General features: G+C 39.4%; 3 protein-coding genes and 1 long non-coding RNA gene across 7 annotated transcripts; 2 read left to right on the plus strand and 2 right to left on the minus strand.

The window, feature by feature from the left end:
- LOC138910975 (uncharacterized) lies at positions 1–1,592 on the minus strand. Its single transcript, XR_011416223.1, has 3 exons — positions 1,515–1,592; positions 933–1,116; positions 1–708 (listed from the first exon to the last, which is right to left on the minus strand). It is a non-coding gene; the product is annotated as an uncharacterized lncRNA (long non-coding RNA).
- A 1,320-nt stretch (positions 1,593–2,912) lies between these two features.
- cwo (transcription factor cwo) lies at positions 2,913–14,328 on the plus strand. 2 transcript variants are annotated; one of them, XM_002052996.4, is made up of 4 exons: positions 2,913–4,345; positions 11,605–11,728; positions 12,269–12,590; positions 12,661–14,328. In XM_002052996.4, the coding sequence occupies exons 1-4, from the start codon at positions 4,287–4,289 to the stop codon at positions 14,154–14,156; spliced, it is 2,001 nt and encodes a 666-aa protein (XP_002053032.1). In that variant the 5' UTR covers positions 2,913–4,286; the 3' UTR covers positions 14,157–14,328. The 2 variants fall into 2 exon arrangements, with proteins under 2 accessions (XP_002053032.1, XP_015027267.1); XM_015171781.3 differs by lacking the exon at positions 11,605–11,728.
- A 3,137-nt stretch (positions 14,329–17,465) lies between these two features.
- On the plus strand, positions 17,466–20,474 carry mthl11 (methuselah-like 11). Of its 3 annotated transcripts, none has more exons than XM_070206947.1 (8): positions 17,466–17,540; positions 18,169–18,666; positions 18,722–18,869; positions 19,239–19,427; positions 19,478–19,741; positions 19,797–19,965; positions 20,024–20,218; positions 20,271–20,474. In XM_070206947.1, the coding sequence occupies exons 1-8, from the start codon at positions 17,493–17,495 to the stop codon at positions 20,383–20,385; spliced, it is 1,626 nt and encodes a 541-aa protein (XP_070063048.1). In that variant the 5' UTR covers positions 17,466–17,492; the 3' UTR covers positions 20,386–20,474. The 3 variants fall into 3 exon arrangements, with proteins under 3 accessions (XP_070063048.1, XP_070063049.1, XP_032288745.1); XM_032432854.2 differs by having other exon boundaries at positions 17,496–17,529; XM_070206948.1 differs by lacking the exon at positions 20,024–20,218.
- Positions 20,475–20,561: 87 nt separating this feature from the next.
- Positions 20,562–24,371, minus strand: LOC6630647 (uncharacterized). Its single transcript, XM_002052994.4, has 7 exons — positions 23,961–24,371; positions 23,750–23,871; positions 23,575–23,688; positions 23,271–23,515; positions 22,568–23,211; positions 21,786–22,512; positions 20,562–21,716 (listed from the first exon to the last, which is right to left on the minus strand). Exons 1-7 carry the CDS (start codon positions 24,135–24,137, stop codon positions 21,046–21,048), a joined length of 2,700 nt encoding a protein of 899 aa, XP_002053030.1. The 5' UTR covers positions 24,138–24,371; the 3' UTR covers positions 20,562–21,045.
- Positions 24,372–24,406: the final 35 nt, after the last annotated feature.

Below are 24,406 nucleotides of genomic sequence, written 5' to 3' on the forward strand. Positions count from 1 at the left end.
ACATTTTTTAGTTGCTGTTGTGTCAGCTTCGTGTCGCATTGTATTTCATTTCTATGGAAATTTACAAGCCACGTAACGCATTTCTAACACGTGACTAAAACAAAAACCAACTTTTAAAACAAGTGCGAGTAGTTACGAAAATAGAAAAATGTACTTTTCTAACTGTATATTAAACAATTGTACAATAAATATAAAGTTGTGATAAGGCTGAGGGGCATAATGTGGGGCAAGGTGCGTGAGTAATTTGAACTATTTGTATCAGCTTTATGACGTGCACGTGCCTCTCTGGGCGTATGTGTAATGTCAAAGCTGGTTGGCTTGAGTACGTTACGTATACGTAATAACATCTGATGCGCCATTAGCTAATAGTGGCTGCATTGCGGCGTTGCACGTGTCACCAGCCAAAGGCAAAGTATTCGCAAATATCTACATATATACATACACATTCATTTGTAGGTTTTTACAAATGCAACTGTCCAGCTGACTGTGAGATCAGAAAAACAGCAAAAACAGGAATGCAGCTTATGCAAGCTGATTCAGCCAGCGCCCATTTTCATTGCGCATTGGACTTGGACACGTTTGTGACATTAGTCGAGCGTGCTGGGCAGTGACTTGTTGCTTTGATTTGCTTTGACCTTTGGCAGCGCTAAAAATAGATTGCATGCCTTTGTGAGTAGCGACCGCTGGCATTTAAATTTAATTAAAGTGCTGGAAAATAAAATGAAATAAACAAAATTATATATGTATGTACGCGCACTACATATATGTATAAACAAAGAGTTGTGCTGATAGTACAAACGCACACACACACACACTCACACACACACGTACACGCACACAGCTAAAACATTTGCACAACACGTGACCAACAACAAACTGGCATGTGTGCTGTGTGAGTGTGTGGCTTACAGCCGACATACATATTGACATACACATATTTCTGCATACAAACTTATTGTGTATGCATGTATGTGAATTGGCTGACACGCTCGCCTCGCGTGAGATATTACGTCATGCGCTATGAATTTTTTTGCGCTGGCTGTGGCCGCTTTCAACGTGTCTTGATTAAAAAGCTGCTCACGCGTATAACAGAGAGGCAGAACATCGGAAGAGAGACTGAAAGAGAGAGAGAGAGAGAGAGAGATAAAAAAGTGTGTGTGTATGGAAGCGAGACAGAGATATCGGTGCGCCCACCGCTCATCGCACTGGTAATGAACGGCCAACTCAGCGTATGATTATTATTTCGATTAATAATAATACATATGTATGTATGTATGTTTGCATTAAAAAACAATAATGAGAGCTTGCGTTTTGCATGAATATGTATCTGTGAGACAGTTGCTTTGTTGCCAGGCAATCCTCGCCTCGTCGCAATTCGCCGTCAAATGTCGGCGTTGATGGTGCCGCCGCCCAATGTAACAGCTGCGAATCGCTTTGGAATTTGTCACGTTCACGTGTTTTATTATGTGCTGCTGCCGTTGTTATTGCTGTTGCTGTTGTTTTGCTTAACTTGCCTTGGGTTTCTACGTTGCTGTTTATTTATTTTTGTTTTTGTTTCGCTTGCGCTTGCCTTTCAACTTGAAAGCTGTCAGACAAACACCAACAGAAACAACTCGAAAGAGCACGCAACGCACGCCCCGATGACCACTCAGTTCTATAACGGTAATCTTTATGTGCAAGTGTGTGGGTGAATGTTTATTATCAATAAAAAAAAAATCGAAAAAAAAACTATGTACGCCTGGACTATGTACACACATGGACATATGTATATACATTTTTATTTTCAACAATTGTCAACAGTAACAACTGCAGTCATCTTAAGTGCTTATTAATAACACACATACGTATTCATATACAGTTTTCTGTTTATACATATATATATAATTGTAGAAATTCACGCGCAACAATGGTTGCGCTTTTCGTATTCGTACATAACGAACACTTTACATATGTGCATGTTTTGTATACATAAATTTTTATTCAAATAGGCACATTTACCGCACTTCTGTGCTACGGCTGGTGCAGGCTGCCTACAAGATTGCGTCGTCTAGTCATCAAAATATGCACCGTAGTGCTTATAAGTCTTACACGTGGCAAATATTTAATGCTTGTTTTACAATTTAAAAACTGACAATATAATGATTTCTAGAACATATGAACATTAATATAAGACAACAACCAAAAAAAAAAAACACAGCTAAAAGCTGTAAGTATTAACAAGTTTTCGTCTTTGATTTGATATACTTACGTTTGAAAACATTGATTAGCTAATCCATGTATGTACATAAAATATAAATACTACAAAAATATGTACGAATGTGTTCTTCGTAGGCCCACTGTGGCAATCACGTTCGCCGCGCACGAAATGCGATAACATCAACGCACGCACAGACACATTCACAGAGATCTAAAAGCCAGCGCATACCAACACACACTCACTCACAGTGCCAGCCGCAGCCCAACATGACTTGACAAAGTGCTTCGCTCAGAGTCAGCGGGGCGGTTTCTCTCTCGCTCTCTCACGTTTTCTAGCTCTTTTGCAATTTTCATTCTCTGATAGCCCAGGCACGTCATCTGCTCTCTCAACTTGCTCACCGTTTTTGGTCTCGTGTTGTGTATATGCACACTCTTTGTGAAAAGTATACTTCAAGTGTGATGTGGCTTGTAAACACTTACAACAATATACCAAATTAGGCGTATATAAACTTCATATATATACAAAATTTTAAAATTAAGAAATAAACAGAATTTGTTATATTATCTGAAATATAATTTTTAAGTTAGAAAATCCCAAAATTATTAAATGTACAGGGTTTGTATTTTGTGTAGGGTATTCAGCTCTCCATACTTTGAATTCGGGTTCGCCGTCTTGGTTTTAATTTTAGCCCGTTCGCCGCGTATTTTTCATTCATTTCAATTCGACCGTTCGAAGTGAGCAGTTGATGTTTGCAGTCAACGCAAGTGTTTTAACAAAAAAAAAAAAAAATAATACAAAATTATAGCAACAGCCAAGCAAGTAGCAGCAACAACAAATTGTAGGCATACATACACACACATCTGAAAGTGCTGTGTAGTAAAATATACAAATACAAGCAAACGAAAAGCTCACAAACACGCGGGTGCTGGTGCTGGTAAAATTCCACTGTGAAACGAAGGAAGTTGTGTATTAATAAAATAAATATAAAAAAGCTTAAAGTGCAAAACGTGTAAATCGCAGCCGTGTGACAAAAAAAAAAACCAATCACGTTTTTCGACAATCGTTCGCTTTTGGTACTGTGCGGTGCGGAGCTGGTAGCGTGTGTGCGTGTTTAACAGAGAGCAAGTCCCGCGACCAAAACGAGACGCGAGTGCAAAAAATTTCAAGGTTTCGAACGCAGCAGCATCGCCAGCAGAAAACGTGTGGGCATCAAGTTAACACGGGCGGGGCAGACCAGGCTAATACAATTAAACATTGGCCCCGAGGCTTACAGTGGTACAACAAGTGTGGTTAAATTGACACATTGATAAACATCACGAAACCCCTACTATCGCTCAGTACAAATTAAGCCGCCTAGCACATACATACGTACACATACATAAGTATATCAGCGAGTACATAAAGGCGATCATAGTGTTGTGTACTTAAGGTCTTATCGCACCCGTTGCTGTCTCCGTTATCGGCACAGTCACAAAAACGCAAGACTAACGCTGCTGATAAACGCAGCACAGTCATCACTTACAGCCGAAAGACGAGTGATGCGCCTTATCGCGAACGGATTACTCCTTTAACAATTTAAACATAAACAGAAAGACAATTCGAAATGTTATGCTACATGTAAAACGGTTAGGGGTGTCGCAAGTGTGCAAAGAGTATTGGATATTTAAGTGTGATACAATAAATTGTTATAAAAATTAAATAGCCTAAAACTAAAATTCAAATATTTAAATTTGTAGAATATTTAAATACGTTGTTCAGCAAGTGGACTTGTGTAATATTAAAAGTGACCCCACCAGAGAATACAAGCAAGAAAATAATTGTAATTCGCCGCAAATAAATTCGCCGTGGCCGACAACCTGTTTGCTGTCATATAAATTTGTGCGCTCTTTCGCCGGCATTTTATCTTGTCTTTCCTGCATTGACGTAAAGAGCGATACCGTCCACCATTCCACCGCAACTGCAAGTAACGTTGACGCAGGAGCAGCAGCAGCAGCAGAGGACGGAGCCACGCAAAGCAGCCATCGCAATTTTGCCAAGGATCGCAGCCTCTAGCAGCACCAGCAGCCACCGCAGTCACAGCAACAACAACATGGAGCCTTACTGGAGCGAAGCAAACGGTCATGCCGCACATCCGGTTAAGTATGAGAGGTAGGTATAAATAAGGAAGCCTTTGCCACAGAAAACGACAACAACATCTACAAAAACAACAAGCACACTCACTTTCACCTGCGCGCGTTAAGCTTATGCATAATTTAGTTAGTGTTATTTTTAAAATTCATCTCTTTAAGTTTTAGCTTTAGTTTTCAACCGGCATTGTAACAGTTTATCATATGTGTGTCTGTGTGTGTGTGTGTGTGTGTGTTTGTGAGTTGCGATTGGGTATGGATCGTGAGGCTATTTTTGGCAGTTGAGCGAATTGAAGAATAAAATCAAGCGAAGAGCAAGTAAAAACGTGGGTAGACAGACTCGCGTTTGCTTGACGCCTTTGAATCTATTTTCAAAATGGATTTTTATTTTATGTATTTATTTATGCAAACATTTTGCTAAAGCACAAGCAAAAAACAACACACGATTGGGTAAACGTGACGCTCAGTTTGGGGCTTACCCCTCTCGCCTCTCGCCCCTCACCTCTCCCTTCTCTCTTCTCTTTGTATTTTTATTTTGAACTTGAATTTTATTTACCACGCCATTTCATTCCAATTGGAATTTTGTTTTTGCGGGCATTGGTCGATACACCGTACATACGTTTACATATAGTACATATATATGTATATATAATAATACAATACATATTACATAAATAAATAAAAGGTTGGGTTGAGACCGGACTGATTGGTTTTTATAAAGCCAGCTTATATTCCCACTAAATGTCAACGGCCAAAATGCTATAAGGCTATAAATAGCAGCAAAAACAGCCAATTGGCCCCGCATATTTGATTGGCTTTTGTGGGCGTGTTGGCTCCGTGTTGAGGCATACAAACACATACACATGCACACGTGTGCGTGCGTGTGTGCCAGTCGGTGTCCTTTTGAAGGTCAGCAACTGTTGTTGTTGTTGTTGCTGCTGTTGATTGTTATTCGTCTATTTTGGTGTCACCAGTGTCTAGTCCACACTGGCGCTGTGCCTTTAAGTGATTCCCAATAATGTGTATGCACACATAGTCACTTCCCATGCTGAATAATCAAATATGCAACAGTGATATAAATAATAACAGCATTATTTGCTTGAAAACTCAAAAATCCATTTACCACAGAAGCTGTTTTGCTCTTGTTTTCAAAATGACCCTTTCAAGATGTAATATGTCTGTATGTATATTAATTATGTATATTATTAGGCAAGCAATCACGTGAGCCATGACAACTGAAGGCGATATTAATTTATTATTTATTTTTTTACCATTTTGACAAAAATGAAATGCTTGTTTAAACCCTAAAGCCTGTTCTTAGGGATTTGTCTATAACTTTTAATTGTTAAGCGATCGCTTGTTATGGTTTCTAGGTGCTTAAAACAAAAACAAGTTAATTGACTAACGAGGACGAGGCTCTTGGCATTAGCGTCAACATTGTTATCGCGATCGTTGTCGTGCCCGATATCATTCAGTTCTTGGCAGTTTGCTTAAATCGTCACTTGGCACTTGAAGTAAACACGCGTCTACGAAAGCGTCGTATATCTACAATGTTTATAATTTGCTCTAACGCTGCTTTAATAAAAAACAACTTAACTACAAACAAGCCATCCATAAAAGAGATAAGCAAGCACGCGATAAAAGCTCGTGACGCACATCGCAGATGCCGGATAACTGATTTACCTAAATATACATATAAATCAAGGGAGTGCTGGTTGAGAGACAATGTGTGAGATCTCGGGTTTGTTGCACGACGAGGCAGCTGCTCCAAATGCCAAATATTCAAATACGCAGCTGTCTCTCGTTGTTTTCGATTTCGGGATCTTTGCGACAACGTGATCCCAACCATCCCGGCCGTGACCCAGTGATAAGCAAGTGCTTGGTGCTCCGCGATTTGTGATATGTAATAAGTGCCTCTCGATAATACCGTGCGACAGAATTCTGAGAAAGTGTGTTTGTTTGCTGACTACGTTTGTGTTACATGGCGAAGTCTCGACGGCTGCTGCAGACTCGTCATGTAGATTAAGTACGCCCAAATGTTCAGCAAGACAACACGTCGAAGCAAGCCGCAAATGATCGAGGATGTGCGTTTATTTAATACACACTTCAGTGATCTATTTAGCTTATATCAATAATAGCAATGTTTACAAACTAACAACAACAAACGCATGCTTGCGTTCTATAAATAAAAGTACAAATTTTATCTATACGCACATATCTACACACACGCACACACATATACATATATAAATTGGTACCTAGCGATCTCGCCATTCTTCAGAGCGGACACTTATTCTGATTTCAAATCGGATTCCAAATGCCATACGGAGTCGCGTCGCCTTATCGTCATCGTTCGACCATTGGCATCCCCGCCAGAGGCACGTACACATGATCGTTTCCATGCATGTTGTTTTCATACAAACCCATATATATATAAGTGTCTGAATATATATGCATGTGTGTACATACATCTGTATATATGTAGATATATACATATGCATCCACTTTATAGAGCTCGCGATCTCTCGTGCCGTTTGACAAACGTGATGCAAATATTGAGAAATTCACGAAATTTGTTATCTGTGTGTGTTTCTGTACGTGCATATGTGTATTTGTATATGTATGTGTGCTTCCTGGCTGTGCTTAATGCACTCAATGTTGGCTGGGCATGTTGTGAGGCGAGTCTCTGGGCCCGCCGGGGCCTGTGTGGGGCAGATGAGTCAACAGCGTCCATCAGATGGTGCTACGTTGCATTTGATTGCTGCTAAATGATTTAAATAGATGAATTTTTATGTCTTTTGACCCAGTTATGCTAAAAGTATGCCACGTGAGTGTGAGTGTATTGTGTGTATATATGTGCGAGATGTATATGTGAGAGTAGACGATGTTTTCGTAATGTCAATACCTTTGACACTATGACATTTTTTCAGATATCGAATAATGTGTCATAATAAAATACAAGTTTCTAGTGCCAATCCGCTTTTGTGCCTTTTATTTCTGACAATCTGCAGTCATTCACGTGGCTGATTCAAACGATGTTAATATCCGCTGCATCATCTTTTTTCAAACGCTACAAATACATATGCATATGCAGGCATGTATCTATGCATGTCTGTATATGGGCGCAACAAGAGGCGTATACGTAATGCATCAAATAAATCATGCAGCACTCACCGCTTGTGCTCAATTGAGCTTATTGCTGTTATGAATTGTTGTTGTTTGTGTTTATTGAATTGTTTACTGGATGTAGAGAATACATAAGTGAGAAAAAGTACTATTATAAGGGGTGGGAGGGGAGGTGGCTGCCGCTTGTTGCAGTTCAGTTCGCTGTCCCGCTGTTGCTAAGCACTCCAATTGACACGTGGACACGTTTTGCTGGCAAATCAGTTTACGCTCTGTTGACTTATTTGTGATGGATAAGCACTCTGCACTTCGCTTGGGCGATATTATGACGTGTCCAGGCAGCCATACACAAACATATATACTTATGCTTTTTGAAATTTTCAGTTGAACAGCTGCAACCGGTTAGCGTGAGATTTCAAGTTTTTCAAGCATAACAAAAACATCTCACGTGATCTCTGCTTAAGTAGTTTGTGTGAAACACTCTACTAGTTTTATTGCTAAAAATTTCCAGCACTCTAATAATTGTTTACGACTGTTGCTTGGCGGCTGGCGGCGGGCGGCTTGGCCTGCACTAGTATTTGTTTATATGGGTTTTATCTTATCAGCAGCGTCTCAGACTGCAGGTGCAGTCAAGGTTATAACGGCTGATGGGCGTGCCAGTGCCAGTCTCCCAAGTCGCAGGCTCTAATTGCTCCATCGTAAAGGCAGATCACTTTTGTTTTTCACTAAATGCTTGACGCTAATTTACCAAAGGCAAGACAACGATTTATAATATTTATATATGTGTTGACTTTTTGTTATTCCCCTGAAGTGCGTCATCGTTTTAGTGCTTTCGCTTTTCTATTAGGTTGGTTTTTTTTTTTTAAGCATTTCACAATTCGCAGCACCCATTTTCATTGCCGACACTCAACTAAAGCGTCAAAATCTGGAAATCTATGAGCTGATGCGAAGGTCTTTCTCATCTGACCCAGATTTTGTAACGGAAATGCTTGACATTGAAACAGTCGGACTTGTTTCTATAATTGTTTCTGCAGTCGTGGTAGCAATAAATTTGTTATAGAAATTGACAGAAATTTGTTTACACTTGGCCATTGCTTAGGTACGTATATATAAGTATATAACTCTTAAATATTCTACTCAGTCCATTTATTAGTCACCCTCCGACAAATACACTCGATCTGACATGTGTTGTTGACCAATCAGTCTTGATTTGCTTGTGGCAGCGCACGTACACAAATATTGTAAACTATTCCAAGTAGCTAGTCGCATTATCTTTATAGCAATTTAAATACAGTCTATAAGGTGGTTATTTCCAATGTATTGCGATTAGACTAACAAAACATTAGATGCCTACTTTGGACTTGTGCTATCTTAAAGTTATGTGAATCAATTCTGATAGTATTCGTGAATACACACTCATATTTACACTCCCTCATGTACATACATACGTATGTACACTTGAAATTTTAAGCCTATGTCACGTGTAGCGGAAAAGATATCTTATCTATGAAGTCAAATAGAACTGGAAACAATTAATCGAAATATCAATAGAATAGAATTTTAGGTTAACGCACGATATCGCCAGCAACTTTGAGGGCGTGCGTGTGCAAAAACGTTCAATTAGCAAATATATATATTTATACTCTACTCTATTGAAAGGGTGTTGTAATTTCGTCACGAAATGTGTATAGCATTAAAGTAGAGATCTTCGATTGTGTTGACTTTGATATCTGTTGCTCTGTCTGTTTTTAATCTCAACAAGTCGCTCTCTTTTACATAAAGCTGAAGTTTTTAATAAAACATCACTAAGATTTATCGCTCAACTAGTAAAACTCGGTTACCCTAAGGGTATTTACGCTTCGGCCCTCTAAAGATAACTTTCCTTTCGTTTCATTTAATGCTCCGATTTCCAATTAATGCGCATTCAAAGCGTGCTTCTGATGTCTGTTCATGCTCCTGGCAAGCAGCTTACGGCTGATCAACATTTAACGTCATTTGGCATACGAGCTAGATGCCGCATAGACGAATTGTTGAATACACTACAAGTTCGAGTGGCTCAAATCTATATATATATATGTATATGTGAGCGCCGCTATTCGTCAATTACTTAATAGCTCAAAGGTGCACGACGGCACGACATCGTCGACAATGTTTTGGCCCACTGGCCCCCAAATTCGAAAACGCCAACAAGAAAGCTTGCCAGTTTGGGCGAGCATAAGGGGCGTGTCCATTGGGTTCAATGTTCATTGTTTAGCGTTCAGGGAATCGCGTAGATATTTCATGAATCAAGCGAGTGATTTGGCAACTGACGCCGCTCGCTCGGTGCAAAGGCCGACTGTTACTTGAGTGCGGTAAAATAGGAACACGCCCTGCGCACGGGACTGCCACTGGGATGCACTGCCTGTTGGCCCTATATTGGCAGCCCAGATGACAGTAAATCAACTAGAGTGCAACTCAACTGGATCAGTTCTTAAGTGTATTTCAATATGCAAATAGATTGAACTGGCAAACAGCATCAAAATGAACTCTGATGTGCCAAAGTGCGCATTACTCATACGCAGTGTGAGCCCGGATCTGTGCGTGACATTTACAGCTTCCTTCGGCTTACAAATAAACCAATAAGTGGTCCTAGATACTGGCCAGATAGTCGGCGTACTCAGTAGTCGCAGCTTATAGATTTCACTACAGTCTGATAGCACTGCTGTGGGGGATAAGTAAACAAGCTCTAAGCGCCATAAGCTGGTGGGTACTGGTATTCACTACATATGTATGTATGTATGTATGTATGTAAGCATTTGTGTATACTTATATATGTACGTCAGTTGTTTACATACTCGACCAATCTTTGCGTGTTGGCGCTTATCGCAAATGTTGCTGGCATTCGCAACAAGTTTTCTAGCGTTTTCTGACGCGGCCTTTCCGAGTTGTTTTTTTTTTTTCTTCTTTCAATTCTGTTATTCTTTTGTTTGCTTTTCTTTTCTTTATTTTTATGTTTTGTGCCTTTATTTCTCTAGCTTGGTTTGTTTTGGTCAGAGATTGGTGCTCATTGAAATTGATTAAATATTTGCATTATTCTTTATTTTGTTTCACTCTTTTTTTATTTATTTTATTATTTACTTATTTGCCTCACTTGGCAACGGTTTTTGTTTTTTAATGCAACGAAAATTGCAACAATTTGTTTTGTACGCTGCACTTAAGTTTCTGGCATTTAAAAAGATTTTCATTTATAATTTTTCTGACACATGCTATCAAAACGTGTAGACTCTATATTTAGATTTAAAATAGAATGTATGCAGACTATTTGTTTAAACGTGTTGGCAACTTTCAAGTGCTGTTGTTGCTCGGCTAGAGAAATTATTTAATCTAACAGAGAGATTATTTATTTATATCAAAGGTGTTGATAACAAGCAGCATAACATACCACAAATTGGCGAAAAAAGAGTTTGTTTTATTTTTGTATAAGTGTAAGTATTTCTGGGTATAGGTGTGTGTGTGTGTGTGTGTGTTTGTGTTACCTGATTATATAGCTGAGTATGTTTTTGTATGAAAAACTTGTGTACACTATGCTAATTGTATTTTAACCACAAACAAATCAAAACAAATCGCTCGTTTGATTTTAGCCAAGCGACAACTTGGTGTGCAAGCATTGGTGGCCCTTTTCGGGGACTCTCGGATTAGCTGCTGGTTGACTACCAACTGTGGAACATTATAAGAAATGAAATGATATTGAGATATGTAAGAGAGTGTGAGTGAGGGATGCGCGACAGACAGAGAGTTTTGCTGTTCACAAATTGACATTTCGATTAATACATATTTCTTCTTTTTTTTTTTTTTCATTTTGCAGCCTAGGCTTATTTTTAATTTTACTTGAAAACAAATAAAGCATTACCCATAAAACAAAAAAAAAAAAAACAACACAATTTAACTACATATAAATATTTAGAATAATTAGCCTTACGTTTATATTTCTAAGTCAGTTTAAGTTATGCGCCTAATAAATGCATTACTAAAACAATGAAAACAATTGAAAAACAAAAAAAAAAAAAAAAAACAAAAACAAAAAACTTGACTAGCTTTTGAACAAGATTTGGACTTATTTGTGTTTCTTATCCTTCCCACTTCTTTTTGCATATGAAACAAAACGCATACGAATTATAGCGAAGCAGCTGTCTCCAGTTTTCCTTATTGCACAGAATCTAGTTTAAATTTTTCAACATCGGCAACAGCATACAGCGAGGATGATGCTGAATATGCCACCGGAAGACGTAATAAAACATCGAGGGTAAATATTACAATTTTAGAGCGAAAAATCGCGACACTAATCAAATTCGAAAACAAGATCAAAGGATCAAAAGAAAAAGCGCCCGAGCAACAAGTTCTCAGCTTGTACTCATAATGTAACTGATTACTGGCGACTGGCGACTGGCGACTGGCGACTGGTGACTGGTGACTGCCGACTGGCGACTGGTTACTGGCAATGGCAAGTGATGTCGACGACTACGCCCACTTTCACACGCCTACAACTCACACAGAACGCACACGCACAGCATCCCGAGAAGTCGCCGCCGCTTTTGACCCTTTTTTATTGTACGCAAGAACATGAAGATACAATAATAAAAATGAAAACAATACCTAAATTAGTAAAGTTAACGAAAATAAAGCGAAATTAAATAAACATGACAAAAAGAACAAAACCGAATACCACTGGCCAGAATCATTATTTAGCATAATGGTCCCGAAACTTCATAACCTTTTACTCACTAGCTGCTAGGCTCTGGTAAAGATCATACTAATGGTGCTCCTTATTTGTATGCTTCCACAGCAAGATCCATTGTCGCATCGCATCATTGAGAAGCGGCGACGCGATCGCATGAACTCCTGCTTGGCTGATTTATCCCGCCTCATACCGCCACAGTATCAGCGCAAGGGGCGTGGCCGCATCGAGAAGACCGAAATCATTGAGATGGCCATCCGACACCTGAAGCACTTGCAGAGCGAGTGCCTCCAAAAGGAGAGCGAGTACCGCAGCGGTTACATGGACTGCATGAAGGAGGCGGCAAAGTTCCTCTACGATAGCCAAATGCAGGACTTTTGCTATCGACTTTTGGCCCGCCTGCAGGAGCATATTGACGAGGTGTTCAAAGGTATGTAACCAAACTTTCTATGAAATCAATCACTTTTTATACTAACTTTTTTTTTCTCTGCTTTTCTTAGCTGACTGTTACAAATCCACCCGCAGCTGCCACATGCCGGATAATGTGAGCGCCTCCAGTGGCAGCCCGCATCAGGCATATCATCAGCCTCTGTGCCATTTGCGCGAAATTCAGGGCGCCTCTGAACACAGCAGTGACCATAATGATGTCAAAGATCTGAGTTTTCGCAATCATCTCAATCAGCTGCAGCGTAGTCATCAAGCAGCCGCGGCGGCCGTTGCTGCTGCCGCTGTGACCAATGCCAGCACTTCCAGTACCAGCATGGAGCGCCAAAGTCCGAGTAAGCTTGCTGTGGGCAGCGGAAATGGCATGGTCAATGGCATCGCTACCGATAATGTACCCACCAATTCAACAGGCTCCAACACTGCAAGCAGCAATGCGGCTAGTTCGACTACATCGACATCCACTTGCCACACGTTGGCGAAGACGCCTGTGGCCGCTGTTGCCATTGCTGCCCACCAGCAGCCGCATCAGGCGCCAGTGATTACATCGACGGCGCCTCATCATCACACAGACAGTAGTCAGCACGATTTTGAGTCTTCGCGTGAACCGTTGCTTCATACGGATACCTCCAACATGCACTCGCCCCCACCGCGGGACTCACTGCTGCAGCAGCATGCTCATTTGGCCCATAATCATCACACAACTGATAGCCTAATGTCGCTGCGGATGCGCAACTACTCGGAATCCTCGCATGAGATTGAACACAACAACAATTATAAGTACAAGAACCACATCAAGGAGCGTTTTGTGCACGAGCTACACGACGAGGAGACGAGCAGCGAGCACGCCCCCCACCTGCAGAGCGAGCACTCGCACTTGCACGCACTTTCCGAACACTCCAAGGACGGTACCGAGCCTGAGATAGCACCCATAATGGCCAAGAAGCGTAAGCTGGCTGAAGCAGCCTGCAATGGAAACCTTCCGCTGGATGTGCACAATGAGGCTAGCAACACAATTCTGCCACGTCCCATGGTGTTGGTGCGCGACGAAAAGTCCTCTTTTAGCTTCAGTGATATTAAGGACATCAAAGCGGAGCTACACAATAGCAACTCCAACTCCGGTCCGCTACTGGCTAAGCTGAGCGCTGCAGGCGCACAGTTAAGCACACCCAGCAGCACGACGGCGCCCCTGCCACCCCGTCACTCGTTTACTGTACCTATCTTTGCGTTGCACGGACAGGGTAACTACTATGTTCCACTTAATGTGGATTTCAATGCACTGGTGCCGTACCTCAACGGTGTAGATCTGCTCGAGAAGAGCTACACAAGCATGCCCGTGGTGCATCCCATCAACATAAACGTCAACTTTATGTCCAGCTCGGCATCATTGTTAGCGGCTGCTGCTGCTGCCGCTGCTGTTGCTGCCGGTAAGCAACAGGCCGTGGTCGCCCCAACCGCTAACACACTAAGCGCTAGCTCAGCAGCCGTGCAGGCGGCTGCTGCTGCCGCTGTGGCTAAGGCCAAGCTGGAGCAGGCCATTAGCAACAGCTGGTAAGCTCCGCTGACTCGAAAGGAGGGGCGCACCACAGACAACGGAAGAGAACAAGTCTACCTCACCTCTTATGTGAATAATCATTAAATGATTAATTCCTAATATTGTGCGAAAATCAATCTGTTGGGAGTCGCTTGGCTGCAGCAGTATAAACACACACACACACACACACACACACACACACACACACACACACACACACACACACACACACACACAGACAATTATTATTCTGTATAAATAAGATGATTAAATTGAAGGACAGTGAGCAACCAGTTATGAACTGGACGCAGCCTTTGAGGCGCGCCTGTTTATTGATCCACTGAGCAAAGTCTACATCAAAATTGAACTGTTTTAAGCCAACTTAATGTACATTTTGTTTACAAATAGTTTCAATAATAAAAACAAATGAAAAATTCTACAAATTTCTAATAGAAATATACACATTGAAATGTGCATGTTTGATGCCAAGAACCAGCCCACATTAAAAAATCTAATGGATTTAAATTATAATTAATTGTGAATTAAATGTATTTTTAGATGTGTAACATATTTTTTTTTTTGAAACTTAAATAAGTGTTGTGGTTTCAAATCAGGCTCCAAGTGCGTTTTTTAAATAAATAAATATTCATAAACCACTAGTCAAATCAACATTTAAGAACGAAAAAAAAAAAAAAAAAACAAAAAGAAAAATTTTAAATGTTGATATGTATATATTATTATCATACAAATTATATACAAAATATTCGTTTTAAGTTTTATTATTTAGCAACCAACTTTTTTAAGTTCTTAGGGTTCAAGGTTTTTGCTAAAATCTTGGGCAAATCTACAAAATACGTCAATTTCGTTCAAGTTTGTACCAAATTTCATTTTCGAAATGGGGACTTTTACTTTTGTTTTAAATGAATATGTAAATACATTTTTTATCACTGTTTCTGTCATTAAGTTTATTAAATAAAATATTTGAATGTTGTGACATGTTATATGACCTTTAAATAATTAAACGAGCAAAATAAAGAAAAAAAAAAATCAAATTATTTTCTAAAAATGCTTTTGCTGCTTAAAAACTAAAAGTTTATGCACAATATATTCATGTTTTATGGATTTTATGATTATTACGTTAACTGCAGTACAATTTATATAATACTACTACATTACTGTTTAATATATTTTATATATGTATGTATACTTACGTAATAAAGTTGAAATGAAAATTATTGAACAAATGCATTTTCATCCTGTCTGCTCGTCTGCTACTGGGCTATTGAAGTTCTAAGAAGTTCTACCTGTCTATTATTTACTTTGTGAGCATGATTGTCAAAGGTCATGCTTCTGTTTGTCTTGATAGACACTATCACACTGGAGAGAGAATTTCATTCGATCGCGATAGAAAACTGAACTGGACCCAAATTCAAAAGATATAAGAACAGTGATATTAAGATCGTATGTTGTTCTTGGAGGCTTCAATCTCCCGGATGACGATTGATCATCGCCATTAGATTGAAAATTTCTGTTGCCCTGTTCTCAATCCTGCATATGAAGTAAACGCAATACAGAAATTATTACAATACAAATTTATGCAGAGTCGAGTATTTGTGCCTTTTTGTTCTATGCAATTTCGCAAGTCGATATAACAAATCACCCGCAGATCGAACATGAACCACGAACATTATGAAAGGCATGTTTTTAGAATATCATAATCAAACACATGTACATTTATGTACATTCAAATGTGTTACGCCGTAACTATGAACACACTGTTCAAATAGTAAAAAGTGTATATTTGTTTCAGCGCTTTTGACTCATAAATAAATATATTATTTATACTATATATAAATATATATGTGTATGTAACAGACAGAACGAAGCCCCTCCGACCCCATAAAGTTTATACATCCTTGATCAGCATTAATAGCCGAGATGATCTAGCTATGTCCGTCTGTCCGTCCTTTCGTTCGTTCGTTCGTTCGTCCGTCCGTATGTATGCAAGGTTATCAGAACCTATAAGAGCTCGAGACTTGACATTTTAGCTGTAGGTCCACTAGGTCCACTAGGAGAGTGTCCGCGCAGATCGAGTTTGTTTCCGATAATCGATAACTTACTCCGTTTCCAAGCAATCGATAGAAATCTATATCGAAATCCTGTTTTTTGAGCAATTTTTGGTGAATAATAAGAGCAAGTCACCAAACATGATCTAGAATAGTATATATAGTTGTAGTTGGTGTTGGGAGTAGAGAGTTAAGGGTATCCCCTAGTCGGTCGCTACCGACTAGAACCTCTTACTTATTGTTTGTAGCATTAGTTCTCATAATGTAGCTTGTTTGTAATTTCTCATATGCTTTGATAAATAGAAATATGTTATTTATGGATCTTATCGCAGTCGAACGTATAAATTATAACAAGTAGAAATGCTGTAGCTGAGTGTGCTCGACTACAAAATATCCTGTACCACTGAGTCAACATTTTACTTTGGTTTTTGGCATTACACTTTGAGCTCTTAAAAAAAATAAATAAAATATTTGAACTGAACAAATGCTGATTTGACGACATACCTATCAAATAACTTAATTTGGATAATACCATAAATTATAATAAAATATAAACCTATTACTTATGATTCTACACTAAATCAAAGCTAAATACAATGCTTGTTTCAATACTTACTGAAGGGTAACATTGCTATAAATATATTTCCCGACAACGAATGTGGGCAATGTTAACTATAAGTAATTAGTTTATTATTGGTAACAAGTTCGATTTATAAATATAACGCAGCTCTAACAAAGACAATTAGTTACAAATAATCCATCTTCTCCCTAATTGTTGTCCTTCTGGGAAGCCTTGTGTTGGAAGGTTCGAAGTAAGGCTATATTTATCTTTTACGTCAATGTGGATTCCAGAAAGCTCATTCAAGTACTTATGATACATTTATGCACAACCACTTGCCCCATACATGTGAAATTAAATGTTGATTAACTTCCCCACTTTCGGTTCGATATTACAAGGCTCTAGCTTTAAATATATTTTATTTTCATTTTTTGTGAATAGGGAAGGTAGCTAAAAAATACAAATTTGATTTATAGTGCTGATTTGTGAGACATAAATCACATAAAAAGTCTCTAGCTTTTGTTGTTTTATATCTCGTCGACCTGATTCATAATATATCAGCTTTCTGGGCTCGGACATTTGCAAAAACCTTTAATAGCCGTTATTAGCCGTTATTAATAGTTGCAGGGTATACAAAATATAAAAAGCGTTTTCTGAGTAATCAGTTTTAAAATATTTTCACATTACGAAATGTAAGCAAAAAATAACAGATTTTTATTCCAGTTTGTTTTAATGCTGCAAGGCTTCTACATCCAGGCGGATAACTGGAGTGAGTTATTGGTGTGTTTTTTAAATGACGACGATTTTCATTGTTTGTTTTTGTAATGAGGTTATCTTTTGTAAGGAGCCTAAATCGCAGATCGTCAACGTCAATAGCTCAAAATTTAACTTGTATTCGTTCGAAATATTTCTCAAGGGCAAGACATAGTTGAACTTGTTCGAATTCCCCTTCTTTGGTAAGTGAGATTCAAATTCCATCAGGGAGCTCATGAATTGCCTGGCCTGACAAATCAAACCAGATGTGCTGGATTCACAGCATAAACTCAACGTTAAAGAATCACCTGACAAAAAATCTGACCTCCTTATGCGCACTTGGCATGTTGTTTTGTCCACTAATCTACTATCCTTGCGCATCTGCTTTTCGGTGATGCTATTTTAATTTGTTTTTTTCTCATAAAATACTCAATTATTGGTATGGCTGTTGAGTAGAGCAAGACAGTTGCGAGTTCGAACCCAGGGAACTTCTTTTTTAATTTATCCTTATTACTTGAAACGAGTGCGTTGCGCGAACTGCATTTGTTGTTGGAATGAGGGGTTTCAGTGTACTCCCTAGTCGGGAGCTCCCGACTAGAAACTCTCTACAATGAATTAAAATTAAAGCTTAAGTATTTTTTTTTGTGAATTCTAGATAATAATAATGAGGAATGTAGCATTTGCTCTTGGTATACTCAGTGCACTCATTGCTGCAATAATGGCAGATATTTCCGGCTGCGATTATTTTGATACTGTCGACCTTACGAATAGCCACAAATTCGAGAATGGAACATATCTATACGAGGATATATTAATACCAAAGGAGAAAGTCGGCCTATACGACTACCAGATATTGTTTAATGGGGACCGCGAGCCGGTGCCCGAGCACACAAGAGGATGTGCCTGCCAAATCAAGTCGTGTGTGCGCTTTTGTTGTGATCCTCAAAAGTTACTTGTTAAAGGAGAGGGGATATGTGAAGGCAATATTAATTTAAACTATAGCTCTATTTTGAATATAACAATGCATGATGGCGCAGAAGTAGAAAAGGATGTTATGGAATTTATTGTGCAAAAGCATCTCCCTGTGCCTTGTAACGACCATCTAATGCTTAACGCCGCTGGAAACGAAAACCATGGTTGGACTTTGTTTGAGGTTTGAGTTTTTGACAATTCTCCTTTTTATTAGTTCAATATTGTTAATAATCCAGAACGGTACTCTGGTCCGTCATTTCGATGGAGAGCACTTATCTAAGCGTGACTATTGCCTGCAACCAATTCATCGACCGAATAGCCAGCTCCTCTATGAACTACAACCTCACCATTGCCTGCCACCAACTGAGAAGACCAACGCATATAGTAAGATACATCATTTTCGGCATTTGAGTAGCAGAGTTAAATCATAGCTGTATGTATTATATATATGTCACATTGAATGCTCGAAAAACCAATAATACAAAACTAATTAGTTGTGCCTGGCATAATAATGGTATTCCTTTCAATTGTGATTCGAAATTAGCAAATAAGCAAAACTTATCATTATCTGTGTTCAAAAAGCGAAGCATGAAAAGGAACACATTCCAGGTTTAAAGGAATCACATTCAAAATCAGTATTCCATTTAATTTTAGCGGCTACCGCATATCCCAGTAAAGGGTATCATCCCGGCGATTATGTCTCAAAGGTGTATTGAATTGTTTATCTCTTAACATTCCACTTAATACTTACAGTCCAGACGGTGTCGATATTCTGCCTGGCTATTATAATTGTGGTATACCTGTATCTGCCGAATTTTAAATCAATCCACGGAAAATGTTGCACATGTTACTTCACTTGCCTAACTGCCAGCTTCCTCATGATTGTTGTTGTAAGTTTTGGATGGGTCGACAAAAAATACAGTCTCATATGCTTTTTGATAGGTAAGTCCGATTGAGATATTATATATTCTATAGTGTAATTTGTATTTCAGGTTATAGTGGCTATTATGCAATCATGGCAACATTCTTGTGGCTTTTGTTGATAAACTACAATTTGTGGAAGACATTTAACAACATTGGAGTTGGCCGAAGGTCCCGATTTATGAATTACAATATTTTTGTTTGGAGTGTTGCGGCCATCTTTCTTATGATTACATGCTTGGCTGATTTCTTATACGAAGTCGATGAGAATGAGGAGGATCCAAATATGTTTATATTTAAACCTGGCGTTGGGCTTTATTCGTGTTGGATCAATAGTAAGAAATTTCTGATTTTATTAATATATCTATTTAACTTTAACTTTTTGCTTAGTTTATGATGTGTCGGCTATGATCTATTTTTATGGCCCAATATTACTTTTGATTGTATGCAATACAACATTTTTTATTAAAACTGCAATGCGGATATTTGTGCAAAATAAAAATAACAAACGCCAGTTGAAAAAAACGGAATGCCAGCATAACTTAAGGAATCTGACCAAGTAAGCTTTATTAACAATTTATCGTATGGGGTCAGTTATTGCACATATTATTTTTTAGTTTCGAAATGTTTTTTCGTTTATTCATTATTGTGGGCGTGATCTGGTTTCTTGAAATCATTTCATATCTTTGTACACTTTTTAACGTAAATTCAATGTGGGTTAATTTTGCTGATATGCTCACATCTGGCCAAGGTGTCATATTGTTCGTAGTAACAATCATAAAAAAAGATGTCTTAAAACCCATTGCTGAACGGTGAGTTCTTCTCGCATTTTAATTTAAACAAATTATAATTTCTTAATATTAGAATTGTAAAAAGGAAGTCCCGAACTGATATGTCACATACGTCAACATCTACTCCACTAACTGAAATTTGTTTGCTGCCAAAAACTGAGAGAACGTCTTCAGAGCGAGCACAATAGATAAGCAACAAAATGTGGTTATGTTTCTAAGACCCAGAAGAGCATTTGAAAGGTTGTCGGCTTAAATTTAAGAATATAGTACATACCCCATAGATGGTATTGACATTTAAGCGATAGGTTTAAATTTTGTAACTATTGCCCATACAAAAGCTTAATAAAAAACAAAATATAAATGCTTGAAAAGCACATATAGTTTATATTTAAATGTTGGTTGTCATGAATTAGCAATGTATTGGCCATATTAGCTTCTCAAAATGTCAATCACTCACTCAAGTCTTAATATCTAAAATATGATTAGATTTGTATATTTAAGTCAACCCATAGGACAGGCTTATCTAGCTATGTGGCAACATATTTCTAAGCCCACATTCATATTCTTTTACTTATTTATTTAAAGTTGAATTTAGTATGATGTGAAATATCAAAAGTATTTTAGTATATACAAATGCGTTATTGTATGTATGTCGTAAAACTAACTACTAACTGTAGTATAATTAAAGGATTTCAGTCAAAACTAGGACGCATTTTAAACTTTTGCAAAAGCGTTTTGTTAAATTAAAAAAGTTTTTTAAAACTAAATACAGCACAAGTTATTGTGTTTAAAACTGAACTAGATGCACTTGTACTTGGCGCGGGAACGGCAAAACTGTACAACAGTTTTTAGTTGATCGTGCGCTTCAGATGAAACTCCACCATGTTGTCCAAATCGCAAATAGATGATTTCGACTTCTTCATATCTGAGTTTAGTACTCGCAAATGAGAGGTATAATCGGGCAGCCGGTTTAGACTGGCTGACATTTCCTGAGCCATCTGTCTGGCCACCTGAGCAAAAGTCAAACGAGATTTCCCCAGCCGTTTAAGGGGGCTAAACAGTTCGTGCATTTCTTTGAGTTCGCCATAGTCAAGTACCTGCCATTGTCCACTTTCCATGTTCCAGGTGAAAAGAATACGACACTCGTATTGTCGATTGTGAAAAACACAGCCCATGCGACCAGTGCAGTACATACAATTTGTTGGAGTGGCAGGCATTTGATCACGTGCCGAGAATTGTGCCATGAGCATACAGCTAATAGTTTGGCTTAGTGGGCAAACACTGATGAACTCATAGGCCCAGTCGTAAAATACATTGTAGATCTTTTGATGCTTTTGACAGATCATGCTTATAACATAATATGTGAAAGTCTCAAGATCGAAGGAGTGCTGTGTTATAACTACGCTGCTGCAGCGCAAGCGTTGAAAGGATGCCTGTGAAATCATTTGCATTTCGGAATAGCAAGAGCCGTGCACCTCCATGGGAAGCGAGGTATGATAGCCCGGGGAGATACAATCGTCTATGGATAAAACAGTATAAGTCAAATACGATATACGACATTATATATTGTAATGTTTGGAAGGCTTACCTTCTTCACTCGTAATTACAGACGTGGCATCGTCCTCATCTACATAGCGACGTCGCAGCTTCTTGGTGCACACCGGCTTCTCTGGCATAACTCCACCTTGCACGGGCATTTCGACAATGCGCTGCTCATCACGCCGCGGCGATAAAAATGACAGCCCGGCGTTGGGTGACATTGATCCTCCAATCTCAAAGCGCTTGGCCATAGATACCTGCAATGGGGATAATGCACCTAAAGGTCCAACGGGCTTATAACTGAGCATTTGTTGTGTCGCCTGGGACAGCGGCGGCGACTTTTGATTGTAAATTTGAGCAGCAACCGTGGCTGCATTTGCATTGCGGCTGGGTGACCGCATTAGACTCGAGCTGGAAGGCGGTGAACGAAATCCCAAATGCAGCGGCGGTGGCGGGGTATGTGATGGCTGTGCTGGGTGTGGAGATGATGATGGGGAAGCACATGGGGAATTGTGAAAGTAGTGTGTCGTTGGTGAAAAACGATGCAGACTACGCTGGCCAGATGAACTAGCGGTTGATGGGCTAAACGTTGTACGTCCTGCTGAACGAATTTTCGTGAACGGTATGATGTTTTCAGAGTTATCCTCAGAGAATTCATATTTTTTATCAGCAAGTCGACGTTTGCGAAAAGTTGAAATCTTTTCACATTTTTCGTTGTCTTCGGAGAACTCGTAGGCATTTGATTTGTCTGTCATTGAGCTGGAAGCCGATGTGTTCTACAAAATTTAAAATTATACTATGCATAAGGCGCGCATAACATGGAAAGCTTACTTGCATATCAATTGTTGTGATTCCGTTTCGATAAGATCTAGTGACAATACGCTGATTGCGCTTCCTTGATTGGGTGGATTCATTGGTGCCAACAACATTTTGTATAACTACTGGTAAGGTCGTTTCCAACAGTGTCATACTAGACGCAGCTACGCCGTTGTTGCAGTTGGACGAAAAAATTAACTTTTCGTAGCCGATGCTATTGTGTTCTGCATTGCTGCGCTGTTGTATTTCGTTGTCTCTATTGTTAATGGCATTATTAGCGCGGTGAGTATGATCAGTTTCAATGTCACTGAAATCCGCAATAATGCGTGCTACAACGCTGTGCTCACTATCCGCTTCAGAACCAGTAAAGGGGACCGAGCAGCGATCTTCCTCGCTGGCTAGTGGAGTGCGTGGTAGCAGCAGTGTTTGCTGAGTGCAGGGCAGGCTATAATTTTGCTGTGGCAAGGAGCTGCTATTGGGTACGGCCGGCGTGTCCACGTCGATTCGCAGCATGTGCATGAAGCCATTCGAGATAATGAGAATGCGCTCTGGACAAAGAAGATTTATTGTCGGCTCGAAGCGCGGGTCCGTTTCGGTCGAGGAATACTTTGTGTGCACTGTCAAATGGCAATTTAGACAGTGTGCGTTGTAAAAGGAATCTGAAAATATATAATGTAGGTTATTGGGCCATCAGTACATATGCATTAATGTTAATCACATGGACCGTCATCGCAAAGCTTTCGACACTCCAAACAACCAAGCTTAGGAACTTTGACATATGTTATATAGCTTTCTTCGCTCTCTTCCGTTGCAGCGCCATGTACTACCAGAATTTGCTGGTCTGCATTTTTCCACTGTGTCATGGTGACCGACTTTAGATTGTCCACCACATGATCATCGAACAAACGGCGCGAGAAAAAATATCGCAGTTTTTTGTGGGGTTGGAAGAGCCAAAAGTAAAGACTGTGTGGTGGAAAATACAGATGTTTTAATGCTGTTTATATGTCAATGCGATCACTTACGTGTACTTGTAGCCTACGTTAAAGGAGTAGTGGTTCAGTGATGTATTGTCGTTGCACACGACTCGATGGCTGATCATGTACTGCCCACAAGCAGTCAGTCCCATGAATATGTGCCTGGAAGAAATGGTCTTAGAGCGAGTCTTGGGACTGCCCCATCCTTTTTGGGGGCGCTTACCCTTCTAACGCATTGCTTGCCAACACGTCCTTGAGATATAATTTTAATCTATTTGGCACTTGGTCGTAAGGAAGTTTCTGTTTTTGGCCCTCCCGTGATTGACCTGAGAAAAATCCTGTGCGCTATTGGAGTTTGGGTGCACATTTATTAGAAGTGAACTTTTGAGGATCCTATGTACATACAAACATACGTATGTATGTAGTCCACATACCTCTCTGTCGTACAACATTTGTACCAGATTTCGCGTTCGCGATTGCGTCTGCGATGGGTGAGTTTGCGTGTTGGTCGGCTCCTCAGCCTCATCAGAACTATCCACCGTGGAGATATCATCGTCATCCGAAGAAACCCCCGACAATGACTCGACGTAATTTTGGTAATCAGTCTCCATTGCCTCACAGACTCGAAAATCAGACTTAAAAATTTACCGACAAAAGCAACAACAGGGCCACCGTAACACAAATATCCACAAGAAGCTTTTAACGCGGGCATCAGCGACGGCAGTTAAACGCCGCCGCACACATCGAATCCCGATTGCTTTGTTGCACAGTCTTTTATATAAAAATTTACATAGGAAGCGAAAATTTCTTCGTTTATTCAGTTTATTCAGTTTATAGATGGTAATTGTGGTGGCTAGCCGATAGGCGGTGTGACCGTTGT

The sequence above is a fragment of the Drosophila virilis genome, chromosome 2, assembly GCF_030788295.1.
Source record: "Drosophila virilis strain 15010-1051.87 chromosome 2, Dvir_AGI_RSII-ME, whole genome shotgun sequence".
Taxonomy (NCBI): Eukaryota; Metazoa; Arthropoda; class Insecta; order Diptera; family Drosophilidae; genus Drosophila; species Drosophila virilis.